This window comes from Erinaceus europaeus, chromosome 7, assembly GCF_950295315.1.
Source record: "Erinaceus europaeus chromosome 7, mEriEur2.1, whole genome shotgun sequence".
Lineage (NCBI taxonomy): Eukaryota > Metazoa > Chordata > Mammalia > Eulipotyphla > Erinaceidae > Erinaceus > Erinaceus europaeus.
The window spans coordinates 114,435,731-114,462,008 of record NC_080168.1 but is presented as its reverse complement, the minus strand read 5'-3'; the positions used below and the strand labels follow the sequence as shown (position 1 = coordinate 114,462,008).

Below are 26,278 nucleotides of genomic sequence, written 5' to 3'. Positions count from 1 at the left end.
CAAACCCAGCTCCCCACCTGCAGGGGTGGGGGTGGTGTCACTTCACAAGCAGTGAAGCAGGTCTGCAGGTGTCTATCTTTCTCTCTCCCCCTCTGTTTTCCCCTTCTCTCTCCATTTCTCTCTGTCCTATCCAACAACGATGACAATCAGTAACTACAATAACCAAAAAAAGGCAGCAAAAGGGAAAATAAATAAATATTTTTAAAAAATAAAAAAAATAGAAGAGCAACAAAATGGGATAAATGGCCTCGAGGAGCAGTGGGTTCGTAGTGCAGGCACCAAGCCTCAGCAATAACCCTGGAGGCAAGAAAAAAAACAAACAAACATGAGATTCCAAGTTCAAGCATAGGCATCACATTTTCCAGAGTGATGCTATGGTTCTCTTTCAACTTCTCTCTTTCATTCTTAAATACACCTTGTATTTATTTACTTTAAGTAAATTATTTATTTACTGGATAGAGACAGAAATTAAGAGGGAAGGGGGGTAGAAAATACACACCTGCAGCACTATATCACTGCTTGTGAAGCTCTCCTTCTGTAGGTGGGGTCCTGGGGCTTGAACCCCAGTCCTTGTGCACTGTAACATGTATGGTCTGGGTGCTACCACCCAGACGCTGAAAAGATATATTTCTTTAATGTTTTTATTTGTTAATACTTTATTTATTTACTATTGGATAGAGACAGAGAAACTAATGGTAGAGGGGGAGAGACAGAGACATACCTGCACCCCTGCTTCAAACTTGTGAAGCTTTCCCCCTGCAGGTGGGGGCCAGGGGCTTGAACCTGGATCCTTGTGCACTGTAATGTGTCCGCTTAACCAGGTGTGCCACCACCTGGACCCCATGGGATGATCTTTTAAAGAAATTAATAGGGCCCAGGCAGTGGTGCACCTAGCTGAGTGCTCACATTACGATGTTCAAGGATCCAAGTTCAAACCCCTAACCCCAACCTGCAGGGGGAAAGCTTCACGAGTGGTGAAGCAGGGCTACAGGTGTCTCTCTCTCCTCTCCCTATCTCTCCCCTTCCCTCTGGATTTCTCTTTGTCTCTATCCAAATGTTTCTTTCTGTTTCCCTAGAAAGACAGAAATAGAGAGTGGGGGTAGATAGAATGTTTATGTAAAGAGACTCTCATGCCTGAGGCTAAGTCCCAGGTTCAGTCCCCTGTACCACCATAAGCCAAAATTGATCAGTGATCAGGTTTAAAAAAAAAAAAAAAAAGATTACTGGTGACTGTAAAACATTACTCCCCCAATAAAGGGGAAAAAGTTTAAATATATATATATATATATATATATATTTGTGTGTGTGTGTATATATATGTATATATATATATATTACTTTTAAATATTCTAAACTATAAAATGTTCTTTCAACTGTGAAACCAAAGTAAAAGACTCTGGGGTGGGTGGGTGGGGAGAATACAGGTCCATGAAGGATGGTAAATGACATAGTGGGGTTTGTATTGTTAAATGGGAAACTGGGGAATGTTATGCATGTACAAACTACTGTATTTACTGTTGAATGTAAAACATTAATTCCCCAATAAAGAAATAAATTTTTTAAAAAAGTACTTAATGTTTATATGAAATTTTTTAAAAAAAGCTTAGACCAGGGAGAACAGAAGTAACCGGTGGCACAGCTAAACAAATAATGTCAAAGGACAGAAATTATGGTGGGGATGGGATACAGAGTTCTGGTGGTGGGAACTGTGTGGAGTTGTACCCCTATTATCCTATGGTTTTGTCAGTGTTTCCTTTTTATAAATAAATAAATAATAGAAGAAACCAATCTGAAGAACCCTATGAATGATACCTCAAGTCTAGAGAATTCCATTGGTTCTTTCTCTACACAACACCCAAATGCTGATGGCTTCTAAATATATAAAAGGATATACTAATTTTCAACATTCCTAAAGAAAATTAAAGAGAATACTTTACCTAAGTCTAAAAGATAGCAGCACTCTGATGCCAAAACAAGGCTTTTAAGAAAACTATAGCCCATTTTAATTTTTAAAAAATATATTTTATTTACTTATTTTCCTTTTTTGTTGCCCTTATTTTTATCATTGCTGTGGTTATTATTGTTGTTGTTATTGATGTTGTTGTTGCCAGATAGGACAGAGAGAAATACAGAAAGAAGGGGAAGAGAAACACACCTGCAGACCTGCTTCACTGCTTGTGAAGCGATTCCCCCTGCAGGTGGGGAGCCAGGATCCTTACTCCAGCCCTTGCACTTTGTGCCATCTGCGCTTAACCTGCTGCACTACAGCCCAACCCCCACCATTTTACTTTTTAAACACAGACACAAGAACTGTTAGAAGAATTTGAGAGGTAGTCCGGTGGTAGCACAGCGGGTTAAGCACAGGTGGTGCAAAGCACAAGGACTGGAGTAAGGATCATGGTTTGAGCCCCCTGCTCCCCACCTGCAGAGGAGTCGCTTCACAGGCGGTGAAGTAGGTCTGCAGGTGTCTATCTTTCTCTCCCCCCCTCTGTCTTCCTCTCCTCTCTCCATTTCTCTCTGTCCTATCCAACAATGATGACAATAAGAATAACTACAACAATAAAACAACAAGGGCAACAAAGGGAATAAATAAATATTTTAAAAATATTTTTGAGCATAAGGTGATGCTGGGGATTGAATCTGGCAGTCTTTCAACCACTGAATATGATGTTAACAGTTTATCAGACAAGATAGTGCTCTCTCTCTCTCCTCACATGTATTCCAACATGTAGGTGTTCCCAGTTTTCCTGAATAAAGTTTAAAATTTCTGAAATGCAAAAAAATAAATAAATAAATAAAAAGAATTTGAGAACTGAATACAAAGCAAGAAGACATACTAAATCATGAGTAAATGGAGTTTGTTCAAAAAATGTGAAGTTGCTTTAGTATTCATAAACTACAGCAGTTCACTATATTAGCAAATTCATAGGTTGGGTGGTAATGTGAGGCTCCCAGCTGAGCATAAATGGATGGGGCAGAGCAAAGGACTTCAAACCCCTAGTCTCCTTCTGCAGGTGTCTCTCTTCCCCTCCCCCGATTTCTCTCAAAATATATAAATCACACAATTAGTTAATTAAAAGAGAGAATACACATGAATACCATATGTATTTCTCTTTTTCCTCCATTTTTTCCATGTTGTTGCTGTAGTTGTTATTGTTATTATTACTGTTGTTGTTATTGATGTTGTTGGACAGGACAAAAAGAAATTGAGAGAGGAGGGGAAGAGTAGGATAGACACCTGCAGACCTGCTTAGACACCTGCAGACCTGCTTAGACACCTGCAGACCTGCTTCACCGCTTGCGAAGTGATCCCCCTGCAGGTGGGGAGGCGCCTGCCCCAACTGGGATCCTCACGCGGTCCTTGGGCTTCACGCTATGTGAGCTTAACCCACTGCACTACCGCCCGGTCCACACCATGTGTATTACTTAGTTTGTATTTTCACTGTGACTAGTGATTTTCCATGAGTTTAGGTGTTTTCTTTGATAGCTAAAATAGTTTACCCATACTTGAAAAATTGATCTATATTCTTATTATTCAGTTTTGTATGTTCTTAAATGATCTATTCCTGATTTAAAAATCCATAAACCGGGAAAAGGGGATTTTCCCAATTTTTGTTGAGAAACAATACAGCAAAACGTTACACTACTGTCGTATTTAGTGGTAAAGGGATAAATGCTTTCCTTTAACATTAATCACAAAGCAAGAATGTTTCATTGCTTTTATTCAACTGTATACTGGAGGTCCTACTTAGTAAGAATGAAATGTAGGGGCCAGGTGGTGGCACACCTGGTTAAGTGCTCACATTACAGTGCACGAGGACCCAGGTCAAGCCCCTGGTCGCTACTTGCAGGGGAGAAAACTTCACCAGTAGTAAAGTAGGGCTGCAGTTGTCTTATCTCCTTCCCTCTCTATGTCCCCGTCCACTCTCAATTTCTCTCTGTCTCTATCTAATAAATAAATAAAATATTTTTTAAAAAGAATGAAGAGAGGGCTGGGCGGTGGCGCAGCGGGCTAAGCGCACATGGCTCAAAGCGCAGGGACCAGCATAAGGACCCCGGTCTGGCTCCCCACCTGCAGGGGAGTCGCTTCACAGGCAGTGAAGCAGGTCTGCAGGTGTCTTTCTCTCCCCCTCTTTGTCTTCCCCTCTCTCTTGATTTCTCTCTGTACTATCCAACAACAACAACAACAACCATAAACAAGGGCAATAAAAGGGAAAAAATAGCCTCCGGGAACAGTGGATTCATAGCACAGGCACCGAGCCCCAGTGAAAACCCTGGAGGCAAAAAAATAAATAAATTAAAATAAAAGAACAATAAAGTGTAAATGCACAGTTATAAAAGGAAAAAAAACTGCCGGGGTCGGGCGGTAGCGCAGCGAGATGGGCACACGTGGCGCAAAGCTCAAGGACTGGCTTAAGGATTCGGTTTCGAGCCCCCGGCTCCCCAACTACAGGGGAGTCACTTCACAAGCGGTGAGGCAGATCTGCAGGTGTCTTTCTCTCCCCCTTTCTGTCTTCCCCTCCTCTCTCCATTTCTCTCTGTCCTATCCAACAACGAACAACATCAACAACAACAATAATAACCACAACAAGGCTAAAAAAACAAGGGCAACAAAGGGGGGAAAATGGCCTCCAGGAGCAGTGGATTCATGGTGCAGGCACTGAGCCCCAGCAATAACCCTGGAGATAAAAAATAAATAAAACTGCCTCCAGCAGCACACGATAGGACTGTATCTGTAAAAAAAAAAAAATACAGGGTATATGGAGAAAAATCTGTGAGTACTAACTGGGTTCAGTATATAAAACCAATATACAAAAATAAGCTATATTTCTATCTTCTTCTTCTTCTTATTATTATTATTGTATTTTGCCTCATGGTTATCGCTGGCTCTCGGTGCCTGCACCACGAATCCACTGCTCCCGACGGTAATCTTTTTTACACTATTGTTGTTGTTCTTGTTGTTGGAAAGGACAGAGAGAAATCAAGAGAGGAGAGGAGACAGAGAGGGGAAGTAAAAGACCTGCCTGTGAAGCGACCTCCCCCCACACCCCCGCAGGTGGGGAGCCGGGGGCTCCAGCCTGCCTGGATCCTTGCTCCAGTCCTTCCTTTTCACTCCAAGTGCACTTAACCCAGTGCTCCACCGCTCGGCCCCCTATCAGCTGTATTTCTATATCTTAGTTGAACACAATGTAGAGTGAAAATGATCATCTAGGAAAGGTGCCTGTGACGGGCATTTATTTAAAAAGGAAAATGAGGGGGTCAGGCGGTACCGCAGGGAGTTAAGCCCACATGGTGCAAAGAGGAAGAACCCGCGCAATGATACTGGTTTGAGCCCCTGGCTCCCCAGCTGCAGGGGAGTCGCTTCACTGCAGGTGTCTTTCTCTCCCCCCCTCCATTTCTCTCTGCCCTATCCAATAACAAAGACATCAATGACAACAACAATAACTACAACAATAAAACAACAAAGACAACAAAAAGGGAATAAATAAATAAAAATATAAAAAATAAAAGAAATGAAATACTATTTCTTTCTTTATTATTATTTTTTGCCTTCAGGGTTATTGATGGGGCTCTACACTGCTCATGGCGGCCATCTTTTTTCCATTGTTGTTGTTGCTGTTGTTATATTTTAAATGTTAACTTTAAAAAATTATTATTAAAAAAAAATTATTATTATCATTATTTTTACCAGAGCACTGTTCAGCTCTGGCTTATGGTGGTGCAGGGGATGGAACCTGGGACTTTGGAGCCTCAGGCATGACAGTTGTTTGCATAACCATTATGCTAATGAAATACTATTTCTAGTACTATTAAAATACTAAGTATCTCTGCCAAAGCTTATACAAGAACTATACATTAAGCATAGGGTCGGGTAGTGGTGCACCCAGTTAAGCACATATAGTGCTACGGGCAAGAATACACACAAACTCCCGGGTTCTAGCCTCCAATATGCTCAAAGACCCCGGTTCTAGCCTCCACTTCCCACCTGCAAGGGGAACCTTTCACAAGCAGTGAAACAGGTCTTCAGTTGTCTTTCTCCCTATCTCCCCCCCCCCAATTTCTTTCTGTCCAATCAAATAAAATAAAGTAGCAGCCAAATGCGGTGGATTCTTAGTGCCGGCATCAAGCCCCAGCAACTGGAGACAAAAACTAAATTAAAAAAAAAAAAAGAAGAATGGGGTGGGGGGTAGATAGCATAATGGTCATACAAAGAAACTCTCATGCCTGAGGCTCCGAAGTCCCAGGTTTAATCCCCTGCACCACCATAAGCCAGAGTTGAGCAGTGCTCTGGCTAAAAAAAATTAAAAATGATATAAATAAATAAAGAAAAATAAAAAATAAAGAAAAAAATGAAGAACGTGGTTCAGGAGGTGGCGCAGTAGATGAAGCATTGGACTCTCAAGCATGAGGTCCAGAGTTCAATCCCAGGCAGAGTTCAATCCATGTACCAGAGTGACAACTTTTTTATTTCTCTTGTCTCATTAACAAATAAACAAATTGTGTTGTCTGGGACGTGGTGCAGTGGCTAACGCACTAGACTGTCAGGCATGAGGTCCTGAGTTCAATCCCCGGCAGCACATGTACCACAATGATGTCTGGTTCTTTCTCTCTCTCTCTCTTCCTATCCTCATTAATTAGTAGATAAATATCTTTAAAAATAAATAAATTACATTAATAAATGAAGAACTAGGGGGCCGGGAGGCAGCAAGGATCAGGGTTCGAGCGCCCTACCCCCCCCACCCCCGCAAGGAGTCCACTTAAGAAGCAGTTAAGCAGGTCTGCTTCTCTTTCTCTTCCCCTCCTCTCTCAATTTCTCTCTGTTCTACCCTATTTTCTAGGAGCTGTGGATTTGTAGTGCAGGTACCAAGCCCCAGAGATAACCCTGGAGGCAATATATACATATTAAATAAAGAACTATACATTAAACACTGCCAAACAAGGGCTCAAGAAAGCCACTGAAACAGCTCCCTTGGATATTGCACTGCTTCCTTCAGTACAGTGGGGGCTAGCCTCAAACCTGGGTCCACACATGGCAAAACAGCCCAGGAATTTTCTTCTTTGAAAGATAAGGAAATACAAGTCATAGAATAGGAAAATTAAAAATTTTTTGCAAATAGGAGCCCAGGATGTGGTGCAGTGGATAAAGCACTGAACTCTCAAATATGGGGTCTTGAATTCAAGCCCTGGAATTCCATGTACCAGAGTGACAACTTTTTTATTTCTCTTGTCTCATTAACAAATAAACAAATTGTGTTGTCTGGGACGTGGTGCAGTGGCTAACGCACTAGACTGTCAGGCATGAGGTCCTGAGTTCAATCCCCGGCAGCACATGTACCAGAGTGATGTCTGGTTCTTTCTCTCTCTCCTCCTATATTTCTCATTAATAAATAAATAAATAAAATATTAAAAAAACAAATAAATTGTTTCATAAAGTCTCTATAAATCACCTATATGACAAATGAGAGTTTTTGTTTTTTGCCTCCAGGGTTATCACTGGGGCTTGTGCCTTCGCTAGGAATCCACTGCTCCTGGAGGCCCCTTTTGTTCCCCTTGGATAAATGAGTTCTATTCAGAAGACTTAAGAGTCAGGGAGATAGCACTTACAGTTAGGCAAAAAACTTTCATGTCTGAGGTTCCGAGGTCCAGGTTCAATTCCTTATACCATCATAAGCCAGAGATGAGCAGTGCTCTGGTAAAACTAACATATACCTTTATTACTATTATTTGCTTCCAGGGTTATTGCTGGGGCTCGGTGCCAGCACTATGAATCCACTGCTCCTGGAGGCCATTTTTCCCATTTTATTGGCTAGGATAGAGAGAAATTGAGAAGGGAAGAGGGAAATAGGGGAGAAAAGGATAGATACCTGTAGACCTGCTTCACCTCTAGTGAAATGACACACTCCCCCCCTCCCCCCCAGGTGGGGAACCTGGGGCTCGAACTGGGTCCTTACGCTTCATACTATGTTCTCTTAACCTCGCCTCCTATATTACATTATATTTTAAAAATAAAAGCAGAATACTTAAGAGCATGCAAAACTGAATAATAAGACTATAGATCAGTGTTTCAAGTATGGGCAAATTATTTTAGTTGCCAAAGAAAACATACTGAGTCCACATAAACTCATGGAATTTGCTTAAAATCATTTGTCAGAATGAAAATACAATCTAAGAACAGAATGAGATGCTATCATATGCCATGTAGAATGGCTAAAATTAAACTGACAACACCAGAAGCCAGGAGATAGTTCACCTGGTAGAGTATACACTAATCATGTACTTAGACTCGAGTTTGAGCCCTCATGTCTCCCCCTCTGCAGGGGGTGACATGTTCAGGGACCTGGGTTCAAAACCTTGGCCCCCACCTGCAGAGGAGAAACTTAAGCAGTGCTACAGGTGTCTTCACTGCTCTCTCTTTCTCTATCCTTCTATCTCTCTTTCACCTTTGGTGAAAGGTAATTAATTAATTAATTAATTAATTTTAAAAGGCTTGAATTCAAGCCCTGGAATTCCATGTACCAGAGTGACAACTTTTTTATTTCTTTGATGAAAGGTAATTAATTAATGAATGAATTAAAAAAGGCTGCCAGGAGCAGTGGAGTCTGCAAGCACCAATTCCCAGATATAACCATGGTAGGAAGAAAGTGTCAATTATACATTGTGTTGGCGTGCTCACCTGGGAACAAGCCTTTTCTGTTATGTGCTCTTCCAAGCTGTGGTGTCTTTCTCTCTTTCTTTTTTTAAGATTTTATTTATTTATGAGATAGGAGAGAGAGAAAGGACCAGACATAACTCTGGTACATGTTCTGCCAGAGATTGAACTGGGCACCTCATGCTTGAGAATCCAGTGCTTTATCCACTGCACCATCTGCCGACCACTCTCTCTTCCTTTCTTTCTTTCTTTCTTTCTTTCTTTCTTTCTTTCTTCCATTCTCTCTCTCTCTTTCTCTAGCTGAATGAAAAAGTTAGGCCGTGAATGATGAAATCTTGCAAGCATCACAAAAGAAAACACAAAATCAGAGCTTTCACTGAATTAAGTGAAATTATCCTAAAAATAAAAAAATCCACAAACATATTTTATATCATAAAAATTTATGATATAAAAATCATATTTTTATATCCTAAAAATAAAGTGAGTTCCAAAAAACACAGCTGGTCATAAAAAGTTACAGGAGGGAGTCAGGTGGTAGCTAAGTGCACTTGGGGCAAAGTGCAAGGACTGGAGTAAAGATCCCAGTTAGGGCCCCTAGCTCCTGCAGGGGAGTCGCTTCACAAGCAGTGAAGCAGGTCTGCAGGTGTCTGTCTTTCTCTCCCCCTCTGTCTTCTCTTCTCTCCGTTTCTCTCTGTCCTATCCAACAATGACATCAACAACAACAACAATAATAACTACAACGACAAGGGCAACAAAAGGGAATAAATAAGGGACCAGGTGGTAGCGCACCTGGTTGAGTGCACGTTACAATGCGCAAGGACCCAGGTTCAAGTCCCCGGTCCCCACCTGCAGGGGGAAAGCTTCACGAGTGGTGAAGCAGGGCTGCAGGTGTCTCTGTCTCTCTTCCTCTCTATCGAACCCTCCCCTCTCGATTTCTGGTTGTCTCTATCTAATAAATAAAGATAATAAATTTTTTTTAAAAAAAGGGAATAAATATTAAAAAAATAAGGGCAACAAAAGGGAAAATAAATAAATATTTTAAAAAAAGAAAAAAAGTTATGAGAGGTGCCATTTGCAAACTGATAATTCACCACTTACCTCTGCAGCTCTGAAGTGCTGTGCTGCCTCAATCCTGTGGATGACTTCTTGTATTGCATATGGGTTCTCAAGCCTAGGGGTCACTGATCTAGAAGGGACTTTTCTGGACATTTTTGACACGTTGGTGAAGTCTGTCACGTCTTTTACTGATTCAGAATTATTTTCTGATTCACTTTTCTTTTTGGCAAACATTTTTGCGAAGTTAAGTAAGTGGCCCTTCTCCTACTCCTCCTTCTGCTCCTCCCTCTTCCTCTCCCTCCCCCTCTCCTTCTCCTTACAGAATATAGAGGAACACTAAGAAAATCCTCAAGGAAGCTAGAAGATGCCTTTCCTGCTTCCAGAGGTTGAGGTTAACTCTGTTACTAATCAGTTAAACTACCGTGTTCTAGTCTGGGTGATGTCAGAACAGATCCATTGTGACATTATCATCGACTCAAACACCTGAGAGTGCTTACTGCATGCAGAGAAGTAGACATTCTATAAGCTGTGATTGTAGAGGGTGAAGGGGGGTGGGAGGGTAGGAAAGGCTAGATCACGGGAACGCGAAGAGAAATAGAAGATATAGCCCTGTTTAAATGAGCTTGAAATCTAGGCGTTAGAATTCAAGATCCAGTATGTGAAATGTAATTCCTGGTTCTTTCTTCTTCCTGAGGTTTTGCATAAGAATGTTTTAAGTCTTTAGTAGAATAATTGTGCTACTGCTTTCTAGCTGACCCTAACTTGTAGACATGTAGTAACTTGGAAGAGATTGTTTGGGAGAAGATCATACTCTTCCCACTGTCTAGTTACTATTTTTTTTTTTTATTTCCCGCTCCTCCTATCTTTATCATTAATTACTATTAGTTATCTAATAGTAATTAGTTACTATCATTAGTTACTATTTTTTAAAAGGAACCAGAAGTGAAGAAGGTTTTGAAATTCTGTAGTTGGCTGAAAGACAAACACTTTGGGCAGCTCCTTTGACTGCACAAGAGTCAAGAGGGTTTCGGAGACTGGAACAATTAGGACAGGGTGATTTTGTTGGCTGTGGGTTTTTAATAGTCTAATTTTAAAAAATATGAGAAAGGGTAGAAAGTAATATACTAAGTGGCCATGTGCCCATAACCTTGGTTGAACAAATATTAACCTTTTTTTTAAAAAAATATTTGTTTCAGATATTTCCAAATAAAAGAAAGTATTAGAGATAAAGTTGAAGGCTCCTTTTGGTACCCCCTAGATTCCTTCCCTTCCCTCTGTCCCTCCTCAGAGTATCAGCAACCATGAATTTGACATATTTATGATTAGTCTATGTTTAGATAGCTTAACTGCACATATGTATTCATAACCTAAATGTTATTTTTAGGCTTTAGATTTTGTATAAATTGTCGATGTATAACAATTTCTCTCTATGAGTTTACTATATTCAGTCCTTACTGTTAAACTTAGTCCTTACTGTGAACTTGTGAACAATCTTTCAGTTCTTCAGGAAAGAACAGTGGGAAATCACAAGGTAGTTGCCTTTTTAAAAAATATCAATCACTGTACAGAAAGGAAATTGAACATATTTTATTCCTTTTCCTGTATGATCTTGTTACTTTTCCAGATCACCTTGTAAGCTTTGCTATATAGTACTTGCTTCATACAAATGTATCTGCTACACTTGGTGAATTTCTCAAAACCAGATGCTGGACTTTAGTTTTCTTTTTCTTTTCTTTTAATATCTTTTAAAAATGTTTTTGAAAATATTTATTTATTCCCTTTTGTTGCCCTTGTTGTTTTATTGTTGTAGTTATTATTGTTGTTGCTATTGATGTCGTTCGTCTTGGATAGGACAGAGAGAAATGGAGAGAGGAAGGGAAGACAGAGAGGGGGAGAGAAAGACAGACACCTGCAGACCTGCTTCACCCCTTGTGAGGTGACTCCCATGCAGGTGGGGACTGGAACTGGGATTCTTTCACCGGTCCTTGTGCTTTGCACCACCTGCACTTAACCCACTGCACTACCACCCGACTCCCTAGTTTTATTTTTCTAACATTTGGCATATTTGTCCTCAGCTCCTCACAAACACTGACTAAAATTTTGATATCTATTATAATTTCAGAGTTGTCTTTTCCTAGAAACTTTTCTAAGCCCTAGAATATTTTTTTTATTCTTAAACTCCCCCCATCATAAACAATTACTCCCTATTAAATTTGGCCTATTTATTGAACCAGTTCATAACATTTTTCTAAAAGAACTATAAAATTTTAAAAAAATATTTATTTATTCCCTTTTGTTGCCCTTGTTGTTTTATTGTTATAGTTATTATTGTTGTCGTCATTGTTGAATAGGACAGAGAGAAGTGGAGAGAGGAGGGGAAGACAGAGGGGGGAGAGAAAGATAGACACCTGCAGACCTGCTTCACCGCTTGTGAAGCAACTTCCCTGCAGGTGGGGAGCCAGGGGTTCAAGCCAGGGATCCTTACCCTGGTCCTTGTGCTTTGTGCCACCTGTGCTTAACCCGTTGAGTTACAGCCCGACTCCCACTATAAAAATTTTAAAGTTAATGTGAGATTTGACTAAAATACCCATCATTACTTGGCATTTCTAAAATATCCATTACTTAACACTGCTAATGTGTTTGAGACCTTTGTTACAAGTATTAAATTGTGGTATCCTTAAGTAACCAGTCCAATTTTCACATTGCTTATCTCATCAGCCAGCCACAAAGCAGACTATATGCTGTTAAGTAAACATAAGTCAGCACTACTGTGATCTCTCTCTCATCTCTCCTATGCAGCATGGAGCTCATCAGCAACAGGAAATGAAGATTTTATAAAGCAACAGTTAACATCTCTCCTTCCCTATCAAGTGGACAAGCATTTCTTGAGACATTACTATGTGGCTACCATTACACTAGACTGTGAATACTATATGAGAGGTTAACTGTGAAGAAAAGAAAAAAAAAAGGAAAAGAAAAGAAATTTAAGATAGACTATAAGAATTGAGTGCTAACAAGGGACATGAAGAAGAGATCTGTGGAGGGCAGAGTCTTTGGGCAAACTTTATGGAGAGAGAAGGTTGATTGACAAATGAAGGCGTTCCAGACAGGGAAGACACCTTGAGCAATGGCTTTGGAGGTGAGTGCTGAGTTTGTATTTCTGGTGAAAAGCAGGAGACTTGTTGAAGAGTAGGATAATTGGGGTTAGCAAGACAGCTCACCTGGATAGTGCATTTCCTTTGTCATATTCATGACACAGGTTTGACTTGCCCTGCAACACATACACACACATGCACAGGCACACACACACACACACACACACACACACACACACACGGAAGCTTTAGTGCTGTGATATCTTTTTCTCTCCCTCTGTTCTTATCTCTCTCCATCTGAAAAAGTCAGAGTGGTGAAGCCATGGTGACCACTAAAATAAATTAATCAAAAGATTAAAATAGGGAGTTGGGCGGTAGCACAGCAGGTTAAGCACAAGTGGCGCGAAGTGCAAGGACCGGAGTTCAAGCCCCTGGCTCCCCACCTGGAGGGGAGTCGCTTCACAGGCTGTGAAGCAGGTATGCAGTGTCTTTCTCTCCCCCTCTCTGTCTTCCCCTCCTCTCTCCATTTCTCTCTGTCCTATCCAACAAGGATGACATCAATAACAACAACAATAATAACTACAACAACAATAAAACAATGGGCAACAAAAGGGAATAAATAAATAAATATAAAAAATCTCAGTAAATAAGTAAAAAATAATAGAAAAATGGGAATGGAAAAAGACTCTAGGAAAAAAATTAAGACAGGTTTATTTAACTTTTTTTTAAGTTAGAGTTTCTTCTTTTTATTTTATCTTATTTTTAGGAGGGGGATTAATAGTTTACAGTACAGTTGTTAACACATGGATACAATTTCTCTTTATGTGCGCCATGCAACAGGACTTCAAGGTTCTCTCCATCTCCTCCCTCTTTTTCTTCCTCTTTTTCCCTGAAGTTCTTTGTTTTGGTGCAACTTTGTTTTTTTTTTTTTTTTTTCCTCCAGGGTTATCGCTGGGGCTCAATGAATCCACAGATCCTGGAGGCCATTTTTTTCCCTTTTGTTCCACTTTTTTTTTTTATTTACTTATTATTGGATAGAGACAGAGAGAAATTGAGAGGGGAGGGGGAGATAATCAGAAAGTCGGAGAGACACCTGCAGCTCTACTTCACCACTTGTGAAGATTCCCCCTGCATGTGGGGACCAGGGGCTTGAACCTGGATCCTTGTGCACTGTAATGTGAGCACGTAACCAGGTGCGCCACCACCTGCCCCCTCCACTTGTTTTTTTATCGTTGCTGTTTTTATTATTGTTGTTATTGCTGTTGTTGTTGCTGGATAGAACAGAGACATTGAGAGAGGAAGGGAAGACAGAGAGAAAGACGCCTGGAGACCTGCTTCACTGCTTGCGAAGCAACTCCCCCCCTTCAGGTGGGGACCAGGGGTGGGGGGGTTCGAACTGGGATTTAAAAAAAAAATTTATTTATGTATTCCCTTTTGTTGCCCTTGTTTTATTGTTGTAGTTATTAATGTCGTCGTCATTGTATAGGGCAGAGAGAAAAGGAGAGAAGAAGGGACGAGATAGAGGGGGAGAGAAAGATAGACAGACACCTACAGACCTGCTTCACTGCTTGTGAAGCGACTCCCTTGCCGATGGGGAGCCGGGGGCTCAAACCGGGATCTTTAAGCCGGTCCTTGAGCTTTGCACAACTTGCACTTAACCCGCTGCGCTACCTCCCGGCTCCCTGAGCTGGGATTCTTATGAAGGTCCTTGAGCTTTGTGCCATGAGTGCTTAACCCACTGCACTACCACCACCACCACCATCACCACCCCCTGCAACTTTAATTTTTTTTAAAGATTTTATTTATTTATTAATGAGAAAGATAGGAGTAGAAAGAGAAAGAACCAGACATCACTCTGGTACATGTGCTGCCGGGGATTGAACTCAGGACCTCATGCTTGAGAGTCTAGTTCCTTAGCCACTGAGCCACCTCCTGGATCACAATTTTTTTTTTTTTTGACCAGAGCACTGCTTAGCTCTGGTTTATGGTGGTGCAGGGGATTGAACCTGAGACTTTGGAGCCTCAGGCATGAGAGTCTCTCTTTGCATAACCATTATGCTATGTTCCCTTGTTTTTTTTTTTTTTTTGGTTAATCCTTATTTAACTATTGGATAGAGACAACCAGAAATCGAGGGAAGGGGGTGATAGGGAGAGAGACAGAGGGACACCTGTAACACTACTTCACCCCTTGCAGGTGGGGACTGGGCCTCCAACCCAGGTACTTGTGCATTGTAACTTAAGCTCAGCCAAATGCACCACCATCATGCCCCTTTGTTTTTACAACTGTATTTATTAATGAGGGAGAGATGAATAGAAATTCAGGACTTCATGCTTGACAGTCTGATGCTTCATCTGCTCTGCCACATCTTGTGCTACATTGACTTCCTCCCCCTTCCTCTCCCCTCCTCCTTCTTCTATTTAACCAGAGCACTGCTCAGCTCTGGTTTATGGTGATGGTGGGGGGGGGGGGAGCGGGGGATGAACCTGGGACTTTGGAGCCTCAGGCATGAGATTCTCTTTGCATAATCAATATGCCATCCCCCCACACTATCCTTCTCCTCCTCCTATCCCACCCCTCCCTCTCCTCCTTCTAGATATAGGGAACTAGAGCATCCAACATATGATATGGTAGGGATAGAACCCAAGACCTCAGCACTGTGCTACCTCCTAGGTTGAAAAATAGGATTATTTGAAAAGACAAGTGTCAGGCCCAAAATATAGAAGCATAACTGAGGGCAGGGGTAGATAGCATAATGGTTATGCAAAGAGACTCTCATGCTGAGACTCCAAAGTCCCAGGTTCAATACCTGCCCCCTACCATAAGCCAGAACTGAACAGTGCTCTGGTTAAAAAAAAAAAAAAAATAGCATACATGACCAGGGAAGTCTAAATCCTATTAGTTATTGCTAAATATAGTACGAAATTTGGGTGACCTGATATCAAATTTCATATATTTATTTCATTTAATTTGAATTGATGGCAGAACATCAAAGAAGAGGTTATCCAGACTGTTATTAAGAAGTACTATATTCAGGGAGTCGGGCGGTAGCGCAGTGGGTTAAGCAAAGCGCAAGGACCGTTGTAAGGAATCTGGTTCGAGCCCCCGGCTCCCCACCTGCAGGGGAGTCACTTCACAGGCAGTGAAGCAGGTCTTTCTCTCCCCCTCTCTGTCTTCCCCTGCTTTCTCTGTTTTTCTCTGCCCTATCCAACAGCGACGACATTAATAACTACAGCAAGGGGAACAAAAGGGGATAAATAAATATTTGGAGGAAAAAAAAGTACTATATTCAGGGGAGATGTGGGTACCTGATAAAAGCCATAGTTCTTTAAAGGCGCGTCTAAGTAGAGGTGTGGCTTTAAAGTTCTTTAAAGGTATGATCAGGTCTGTTTTCCCAGAGGATTCTTTCAATTGCAAAATGAGGATAATAGAGTTTATCGCATAGGATTGTTTTAAGATTCATTGAATTGCTTAAAATAGTACTAGGCTAGTATGCATTTAATACACAGCAGCTGTTATTAATACACTTAACTAGCTTTTATTTTATTTTTAGATAGAGGCAGGCGGGGAGTGCAAGCTTCCTTCAATGCCCGAGGGGCCGCCGGGGGCTCTGGCTGGGCGGGCACGTGGCGAAGGAGGCTCTCGGCTCAGCTCCGGCTTCCCCGGCCCGCTAGATCCACTAGCGCCGCGGCTTTTTTTTTTTTTTTTTTCTTTCCTTATTATTATTATTTAATTTTCGGCGAGTCCTTTCGAACGGGCTAGGTTTTATCCCATACACTTGGTACAAAATCAGCTTCTTATTGTAATCAGATTAAGTTTTCGAGCTATAAAAACTGTGCGCGGCGCTAACTACCGGGAGAAAAGGCGTCGCCTACACTCTGGCACTCGCCCTTCCCCTCCCGCGGGGCGCAGAATGGAGTCTTCCCCAGGCGGCTCCGCCTGCCCCCGGGCCGAGGGTGGTACGTCCCACACTGCGGCTGGAAGACAGACTATAAAAGTTGGACTCGCAGAGGGTGGAGGGCACTCTTCTTCCGGAAGCGATTGTTCTCTAACCCCGGAAGCAGTAGCTGGAGCTGGGGAGGTGGGACTGGGCGAGTCGGGTCGCGGCGGCTGACGGCGGGGGGAGGAGCCGGGTCCGCTGCTGAGTGGAGGGGCCGGCCGAGTGTGTCCTCAGCCTTAACGATTGGGGCTCGGGCCTGGTCGGCCAGTTGGAGTCTCGGCGGCGAGAACGATTGAGCCGAGCGACGGACGACATGTTGCTCTTCGTGGAGGTGAGTGAGTGAGCGGCTTTCGGGTAATCGCGCCGGGCTGTGAGGGGAGCGCGGAGTATGGAGGCGCCCGCGGGTCCCCCCGCCATGTGACTTTCCAGGCCGTCCACGCCGCGGAGCCGGCAGCGAGGCTGACACAGCACCTGGGCGGTGCAGGCCCGGCGCTCCCCTCACACTCGGGGGGGCGGCGTGTGGGGTGCGGGCGGCGGGAGACCCGGGGGCGGGGGGGGGCAGGCCGGGCCGCCGCGGCGGGAGCATCGGAGGCGACGGCCGCCGTCCCGTATGGACATCCTGACGGCGGCGGGCCGGGCCGGGCCGGGCCGGGCCGGGCCGGGCCGGGTCGGGTCGGGTCGGGGGCGGAGTCTGTGGGAGGAAAGGGAGATGAGGTGGACGCGGGCGGGCGGCGGGGGCGCCCGGGCCTCGCGGGGCCTCTGGGACCAGGCCAGCAACATGTGGGAGCCGCAAGTTGAGGGCTTCCCCGGGGCAGCCCCCGCCCCCGGCGCCGGGCCCGCGGCCTCCCGCAGCCTCCCGCGGGGGCGAGCTCGCCCACAGCCGGGGAGCCGGGGAGCTTCGGCCGCCGTGAAAGGCACCGCTTTGACCTTTCGCAAAAAGTTCCTCAGGCGCCGGCTCCGCGGTGGCGGGCTGCTTTTTTTTTTTTTTTTTTCCTTCTAAACCGATAAAAATCCCTTTGCGGGGAAAATCCCGAGAATGAGAGAGACTTGAGACTTGAGTACGAGGAAAAGCCGTTTGTTGTTGTTTCTCTCTCTCTCTTTTTTTTTTTTCCTCCTTTCCTTCCCTGGGGGTGTGGGGTTGGTCGTTGTTTGAACAGTGAAAGTAGCTGGAACGCCCGCCGCTGCCGGCTGCTTTTTGGCGGTGAAGGTTGTGGATCACCTGCCCCACACCGACAGGGCTTCGGGCCCCCCCATCCCTCCCCCCCCATCTCTCTCCCTCTCTCTCTCCCTCTCTCTCCCTCTCCCTCTCGCGTGCAGTGAGCATCAGCTGACGGCTTGGGTAATGCTTTGAGTGGATTCCAGATCATATTGTTCTCGCATTGTGAAAACGTCAAACCAGCAAAGCTGCAACTTGGCAACTTGGCACCGGTTAGCTGTGCTCAGAAAAGAACCTTTTAGATGAAGGAACCAGGGGCCCGTCTGGTTTTTATCGGAGGGAGGGAGGGAGAGAGGAAGCTTAATCCCGTAGTATTTCGGCGTCAAGGGAATGAATGCGCGCTTTTAAGTCACCCCTCCTCCCGATTAACAACAAAAAAGTAGCAGATACAGCAGGGACCTTTAAACTCAAAACAAATACATAAAAGCTATCGTTAGAAAATGTCCAATATTGATGATAAGTACCGGTTGACTATTACGAGGAAGTCATGATCGGATTATTGATTTTAAGTTTTTTTTGTTTTTGGTGACAAAGAACGAGGTCTTTCTTTTTTTCTTTTTACTTATGTCAGTGTAAATTCCAGAATAGATTTTTGAGTTCCAAAGTGGTCCCGTTGACTTTGTTAAGATGTGATCTTTTACTAGTAGCTTCATTTGCTGAGTTTTAAGCCTGATCCCCTCCTGTTTCTCAAGCAGCGTTTTACATATAAGAAAACTGGTGTGGAGAAAGAAGTGACTTAGTAAAATGTAGTGGGACTGGGGTTAGATGTAGGTCATTCTTCATGCCAACTTGCGACTCATTAAATAAACTACATAAAGTTAATATTTCCATTTGTCATTTTCTTTGTGAATCACTATATAAACTTTTTATTAGAGTGAATTTTTTTTTAATTGAAAATTAACAATGCCATACTTACCTGGTAGGGGAAGTTTTGATCTTCCCAGAGTGAGGTTTATCCATTGCATTCTAGAAGTGTTGACCCTATGATATCCCCAAATGTGGGAAATTCAGCTACATAATTTGTGGTAGTGGGGGCAAAAAAGTTTTTTTATTTTTATTATTTTCCCTTTTGTTGCCCTTTTTTTTTTTATTGTTGTTGTAGTTATTGTTGGTGTTATTGATTTCGTCGTTGTTAGATAGGACAGAGAGAATTGGGGAAGACAAAGAGGGTGAGAGAAAGACACCTGCAGAGGCCTGTGAAGTGACTCCCCTGCCGGTGGAGAGCCGGGGGCACGAACCGGGTCCCTTATGCCGATCCTTGTGCTTTGCGGTGCGTGCGCGTGTGCGGTTAACCTGCTGCATTACCGCCGCAAAGTTTTTAAAGAGAAAACAAAGTTAATATCATTAAATATTTGGGACTGACATGCTATTAAAACTAGTTTAAAAAATTCACCAGTCAGGTGGTGCTTTGTTAGCTAATAGTTGATCCTTACAATATTATGGTGCAGGAATTACTCTGAATGAGGGAACCAAAGCTCAGAAGTTTGATGTCTAAGGTCATTTCTGGTGTAAATAATGTGGGGACTAAAGTCTGAAGTCTGACTTTTCAGAACACAGTTGGCTCCAAATACTTAGGTACTTCCTCCCAGTAACAGGTCCTTAGTCTGGACCCCTTAGTGTGAAAGAGTTGGATTTGGTTAAAGAGAAAAAAATGTTCCAGCTTACTTCCCTGCTAGTTGAAATTTAGAATTGAACATTTGTGTCCTGTGGGGATTCATTGAGCAAAGGACTTGTATGTGTGAGGTTCTTTTATTGGCTAGAAATAAAAGTTGAGAGGGGGAGGAGGTAGAGAGTCACCCTGCTTCACCACTTATGAAGCTCCCCTGCAGGTGGGGACCAGGGGTTTGAACCCAGGTCCCTGCATACTGCAATGTGTGCACGTAGCCAGCCTCTGTGTGAGGTTCTCAGTTTAATTTCTCACACCATGTATGTATGTCAGGGGATGGTCGTTATATCACTAACTCTTCAATAAAGAAGGATTTTTTTTCCCTCCAGGGTTATTGCTGGGGCTCTGTGCCTGCACCACGAGTCCACTGCTCCTGGAGGCTTTTTTTCCCCCCTCCTGTTGCTTTTTTTTTTTTTTTCTTATCGTTGTGGTTATTAGATTTTAAAAAATATTTATTTATTGCCTTTTTATTGTTGTAGTTGTTGTTATTGATACTGTTTGATAGGACAGAGAGAAATGGAGAAAGGAAGCGGGGGTGGGGGGGGACACCTGCAGACCTGCTTCACCACTGGTGAAGCGACCCCCCTACAGGTGGGGAGCTGGGGGCTGGAACCGAGATCCTTCCACCTTTGCGCTTTGTGTCATGTGCACTTAACCTCTTCGCAACTGCCCGACCCCCAATTATTATTATTCTTTAAAGAATTGGATTTTTCACCCCTTACCCTTATCAGTACTGACTGTTGGTGGTGTGAGGCCCAAACCTTGGGACTCTCATATTCAAGTCCTATGCAGTACCACTGTGCTGTGGTACCAACCCTGGAACATTCTTTAAGTTTCAGTGAATGCAAGGAGAGAAATATTCCTATATCCTGTTACAATCTTTGCAGATGCCTCAAAATACAGTTTTTGCTCGGTAAAGAACTACACATACTAATTAGAAACTTAGGGATATTTTTGTAGCTACAGTTTATCTTATGAGCTAAAGTATAAAATAGTTCATGAACTTAAGACATTCTGAGAAGAGATCCATAGAGTATTTGAATTTATAAAGAGATCTGTGGCACAAGAGATTAAGAACCTTCTTCATGCGAGTTGGGCGGACCGCGCAGCGGGTTGAGCGCAGGTGGTGCAAAGCACAAGGACCCGCGTAAGGATCAAGACCCCGTTCAAGACCCCCGCTCCCCACCTGCAGGGGAGTCGCTTCACAAGCAGTGAAGCAGGTCTGCAGGTGTCTGTCTTTCTCTCCCCCTCTCTCTCTTCCCCTCCTCTTTCCATTTCTCTGTGTCCTACCCAACAACGAGGACATGAAGAACTACAGCAATAGGACAAGAGCAACAAAAGGAAATAAATAAGTAAATAAATATTTAAAAAAGAAGGAATTTTTCTGATCTGGGATCCATAAGTTTTCTAGACGTGTGTTCAGAATCTTAATCATTTACATTATACATGTTTATCGTTAAGCATCGTCATCTCCAATTTTGAAATGAGGCTCAGAAATTTTGGGGCTAGATTCAATTGCCCAGTCCCCACCTGCAGGGGGAAAGCTTCACAAGTGGTGAAGCAAGGCTGAAGGTGTCTTTCTGTGTCTCTCCCTCTATATGTCCTTCTCCCCTCTCAATTTCTGGCTGCCACTATCCAATATTAAATATATATTTTTTGAAAAAAGGAAAGAAATGAAGAAATTTTAAAATATGTATTTTCCTTTTTTTTGCCCCCCCCCCTTTAAATAATTCATTTATTCATGAGAAAGACAGGAGGAGAGAAAGAAGCAGACATCACTCTGGTACATGTGCTGCCGGGGTTGAACTCAGGAACTCATGGTTGAGAATCTATCCACTGCGCCACTTCCTGGACCACATTGCCCTGGTTTTTATCACTGTTGTGGTTATTATTATTGTTGTTGTTTCCAGATAGGACAGAAAGAAATAGAGAAAGGAGGGGAAGACAGAGCTAGGGAGAGAAACACACCTGCAGACCTGCTTCACCGCTTGTGAAGCGACTCCCCTGCAGGTGGGGAGCCAGGGGCTCAATCCGGGATCCTTATGCGGGTCCTTGACTTTCACACCATGTGTACTTAACCTGCTGTGCTACACACCGGCCCCTGAAATTAAGAATTTTTTTTTAAAAATATTTTTATTTTATTTATTTATTCCCTTTTTGTTGCCCTTGTTGTTTTATTGTTGTAGTTATTATTGTTGTTGTCGTTGTCGGATAGGACAGAGAGAAATGGAGAGAGGAGGGGAAGACAGAGAGGAGGAGCGAAAGATAGACACCTGCAGACCTGCTTCACCGCCCGTGAAGCGACTCCACTGCAGGTGGGGAGCCGGGGTTCGAACCGGGATCCTTATGCCGGTCCTTGTGGAAATTAAGAAATTTTAAGAAACTTGTTGGCTGACAAATTAGCTCACTTGGACTGTGCACTTTGCTGAGGGAGCAACCCAGGTTCACACCGGCTCCCACTGCACTGGAGGGACCTTTGGTGCTGTGTTTTCTTCCTGATTCTGTCCCGAAAAGTCAGCTTGGAGGGGCTGGAAGGTGGCAGTAGCACACTCTGTTGAATACAATGTTACCATGTGCAAGGGCCTGGATTCAAGTCCACCAGTACCTACCTACAGGAGGAAATCTTCACAAGTAGTAAAACAGTGCTGCGGTGTCTGCCTCTCCCTACCCCCTCAATTTCTGTCTTCCTACCTTCCTCTCAGAAAAAGTCCATTTGGAATTGTGAAGCCCTGGTGATGACGGAAATAAAAGAAAAGATAAATGGGGGGAGTTGGGCAGTAGCGCACATGGCGCAAAGCCTAAGGAATGGTGTAAGGATCCCTGAGCCCCCAGCTCCCCACCTGCAGGGGAGTCGCTTTACAGGCAGTGAAGCAGGTCTGCAGGTGTCTGTCTTTCTCTTCCCCCTCTCTGTCTTCTCCTCCTCTCTCCCATTTCTCTGTCCTATCCAACAATGATGACATCAATAACAATAATAATAACTACAGCAATTAAACAATAAGGACAACAAAAGGGAATAAGTAAAAATAAAAAAAGATAAATGGGCAAGAATATACAGCTAGTAAATATTGGGTTAAAGGGAAACTAGTTACACTGCGGTAGTGTCTGGGAGATAACTCTAATTAGAGCTCACACTTTTACCATGTGTAAGGATTGGGTTTGGGCCCCCAGCCACCACATGGTAGCACCTGTGGTACAACAGTGCTTTGCTGGCCCGCTCCAGCTCTCTCTCATTCTTTAAAAACTTTAAAAAAACAAGCAGAGGCTGCTGGGAGTATTGGAACCCTGTAGAAGTGAAAATCTTGGTGACAAAAAATAAAGATGAATTCTGCAGACACACAAATATTTATTTTATTACCACTAGGGGTTATTATTGCTAGGACTCGATGCCACACCACAAATCCACCACTCTTGGCTGCCATCCCCCCTCTTTCTCCTTTCTATTTTATTTTGATAAGACAGAGAAGTTGAGAGGAGGAGAGATAGGATAGACACCTGCAGACCTGCATCAGTGCTCATGAAGCAGGACCCCTCTAGGTGCAGAGCAGGGCCTCAAACCTGGGTGCTCACACATAAGTGCGCTCAGGGAGTGTGCCACTGCCTGTCCCCACAAGTATTACTTTAGGTATAATTATTGTTATTGCTACTGTCATCACTAGGGACCTCACCACTTCAGGCCTATTTTTCCTGATCCTAGAGAGGACACCACAACAGTGAGTTTCCTTCATTGTGGTGTGGGGGGGGCAGGGCTGAAATCTGGGTCATGCTCATAACGAGGCAAGCTCCATTCCTTGGAGGGCTATTTTGCCAGACCTATTTTAACTATTATTTAGTTATAACTTTTTAATCTGCTTTGTAGAAATGAGTGGGGAGGGGATTTTAGTAGGCTTTTATTTTTTTATTTTTTAACCAGAGCACTGATCATCTCTGGCTTATGGTGGTGCAGGAGATTGAACCTGGGTTTTTTGAGCCTCAGGCATGAGAGTCTGTTTGCATAACCATTATGCATTCTGTCCCTCTCTTCACCTGTTAAGACATACAGATCTGCCTCTATAGGAAGTCATGATAGAAAGTTTGCATTTGGGAGTCGGGCTGTAGCGCAGCGGGTTAAGCGCAGGTGGCGTAAAGCACAAGGACCGGCATAAGGATCCCAGTTTGAACCCCGGCTCCCCACCTGCAGGGGAGTCGCTTCACAGGCGGTGAAGCAGGTCTGCAGGTATCTATTTTTCTCTCCTCCTCTCTGTCTTCCCCTCCTCTCTCCATTTCTCTCTGTCCTATCCAACAATGACAACAGCAATAATAACTACAACAATAAAACAACAAGGGCAACAAAAGGGAATAAATAAATAAAATAAATATTTAAAAAAAATTTTTTTAAAAAGTTTGGATTTACAATATTTCTCATTTTAAATTCCTCTGTAACAAAATTTGTAAGTTTGAAATAGTAGTGTGTTTTCTTGAGACTGCTATCAAGTTTAAATTTTTGAGCACCAAAAGGAGATAGTTGGAACTATTTTCATGTTATTAATGATCGCTCACATCTTATTTTTTCAGATCATTTCTCTAATATTTTCAGTTATATCTGCTCAAGATATCTGACAGTAATTTTTTTTACTGTATTTCTGTCTCTATTTGAGGTTTTCCCTGAAAACTAATACTTAGCAGTCACTTAGATAGGGCGTGTATACCTTGTGACTGTTTAATAACTCTCACATAACTTAAAAATTTTCTAAGTTGGTAAATACACGTAACATAAAACAGCATTTTTGAGTGGTAGTAAATGTGTAAATATGTTTACATTGTTGTGCAAGCATCAGTACCTCTAGAAGGCTGCTTTGTAAAGTTGAGACTGCATACGTTAAACTAATTCCTTACCCCTCCTCCCCTCTAATGTAACTTAGGTAAAATGGTTTGCTGCCTGGGAGATGACACAGTGGATAAAGTGTTCGACTCTCAAGCATGAGGTCCTGAGTTAAATCTCTGGGATGGGGAAGTAGTAGGTGGTAGTGCAGTAGGCTAAGTGCACGTGGCGCGAAGCACAAGGACCAGAGTAAGGATCCTGGTTCGAGCCCCCAGGGAGTCGCTTCACAGGCAGTGAAGCCAATCTGCAGGTGTCTATCTTTCTCTCCCCATCTCTGTCTTCCCCTCCTCTCTCCATTTTTCTCTGTTCTATCCAACAATGACAACATCAATAACAACAGTAAGAACAACAAGAAAACAAGGCCAAGAAAAGGGAATAAATCAAATATGTTTTTTTAAAAAAATCCCTGGAATGGTATGTACTAAAAAAGTTTCCTGCTTTTTAAGGTGCTAACAAACATTTTAGGTTAGCCCTAGAATTTGAAAAAGAAATATTTAAATCATAATTATTTATTGGATAGAGAAAAGCAGAAATAGAGAGGAGGGGGAGGTAGAGAGGGAGAGAAACAAGACACCTGTAGGTGAGTATGAAAGGCTTGAACCTAGGTCCTTAACGTGTGTGCTCAACCAGGTGTGCCACTACCCAGTCCCTAAAAACAATTTTAAAAGATCTGTTTGGGAGTCGGGCTGTAGCGCAGCGGGTTAAGCGCAGGTGGCGCAAAGCACAAGGATCGGCATAAAGATCCCGGTTCGAACCCCAGCTCCCCACCTGCAGGGTAGTCACTTCACAGGCGGTGAAGCAGGTCTGCAGGTAACTACAACAATAAAACAACAAGGGCAACAAAAGGGAATAAATAAATAAATATTTAAAAAAATAAAAAAAAAGAAATGGAAATTAAAAAAAAAGATCTGTTTATTTTGTGAGGGAGAGAGATAACCTGTATCGCTTTGGCTTGCGTGGTATCTGATTGAACAGGGACCTTGTGCATGTAAATCCTGTGTCTTAGATGCAGAATTTTAAAATTAAGACTTCAAAACAATTTTTATTCAAATATAAATATCTTCAGATAAAATGGACTTTAAAATAAAAGTAGAAAATTTTAATTTGAAACATGGATAAAAGGGCTCAACAGTAAACACAAAGATAGGAGAGCACCGCATTGTGCGTACAGCATGCAAAGAGCCAGTAACTGGCAATACTGTTATTAACCTTTGTTTCTTTGTAATCATCTTAGGCTTGTTCAAACTTTCTGCTAAGTCCATATTTCAGTTATGTAAGGGATCAGATGTCAACATTTTAAGATTTATGATTAATAGTAGGTTGCAAGATTATAAGATTACAGTGCATAGGTCCACGCCCACCTGCATGCTTCTGTATCCCCGCCCTCCCAGCTCCCAGAGATAGTCACCACAGTAGATGCAGATGTGCCAAATACATACTTTTTGGTATTCTAACTGTGATAAAAAACTTAGAAATGGGTCTGAGTCTATGAAATGAAAATATAAAATTTCCCTTGCTTCTGGTAATACTTGTAGCACCTGTTTTTGGAGTTTTGACTAAAGTATATATCCAGTCTTAAACTAAATTTTTTATTTTTGTATTAGTTACTGTGATATGAAATGTAGGTATTTTTGAGTCTTGGGCCGTGTTATAATTCGTTTTGGTTCTGGCAAGTCACATAGGGTAATTAATTACTTTTACTTTATTTGCTAGCCAGACCTAACTGCTCCAGGCAAGATTTCAGATTTAGAGAGACAGAGGGAAAGAGATCATAGCACATAAAACCAAAGTGGTTGGGA

At 42.7% G+C, this 26,278-nt stretch overlaps 2 protein-coding genes and 1 non-coding gene across 12 annotated transcripts in view; 2 read left to right on the top strand and 1 right to left on the bottom strand.

The window, feature by feature from the left end:
* Positions 1-9,950, bottom strand: part of FAM186A (family with sequence similarity 186 member A) — a 49,917-nt gene extending 39,967 nt beyond the window's left edge. The window contains exon 1 of the mRNA XM_060193533.1: positions 9,749-9,950. Within this exon, the coding sequence (XP_060049516.1) occupies positions 9,749-9,940 (192 nt within the window). The 5' untranslated portion in view covers positions 9,941-9,950. The remainder of the gene's footprint in view (positions 1-9,748) is intronic.
* A 325-nt stretch (positions 9,951-10,275) lies between these two features.
* Positions 10,276-26,278, top strand: part of LARP4 (La ribonucleoprotein 4) — a 66,591-nt gene continuing 50,588 nt past the window's right edge. For 7 of the 10 annotated variants that reach the window (XM_060195374.1, XM_060195381.1, XM_016190573.2 and 4 more), the window contains exon 1: positions 16,896-17,070. In XM_060195374.1, the coding sequence (XP_060051357.1) occupies positions 17,053-17,070 (18 nt within the window). In that variant the 5' untranslated portion in view covers positions 16,896-17,052. Of the gene's footprint in view, positions 10,372-12,505; positions 12,846-16,895; positions 17,071-26,278 lie in introns of those variants that run through there. The other 3 variants (XM_060195379.1, XM_060195377.1, XM_060195378.1) reach the window with 2 other exon arrangements.
* LOC132539553 (U1 spliceosomal RNA) lies at positions 18,864-19,025 on the top strand. Its single transcript, XR_009550909.1, has one exon. It is a non-coding gene; the product is annotated as a U1 spliceosomal RNA (small nuclear RNA).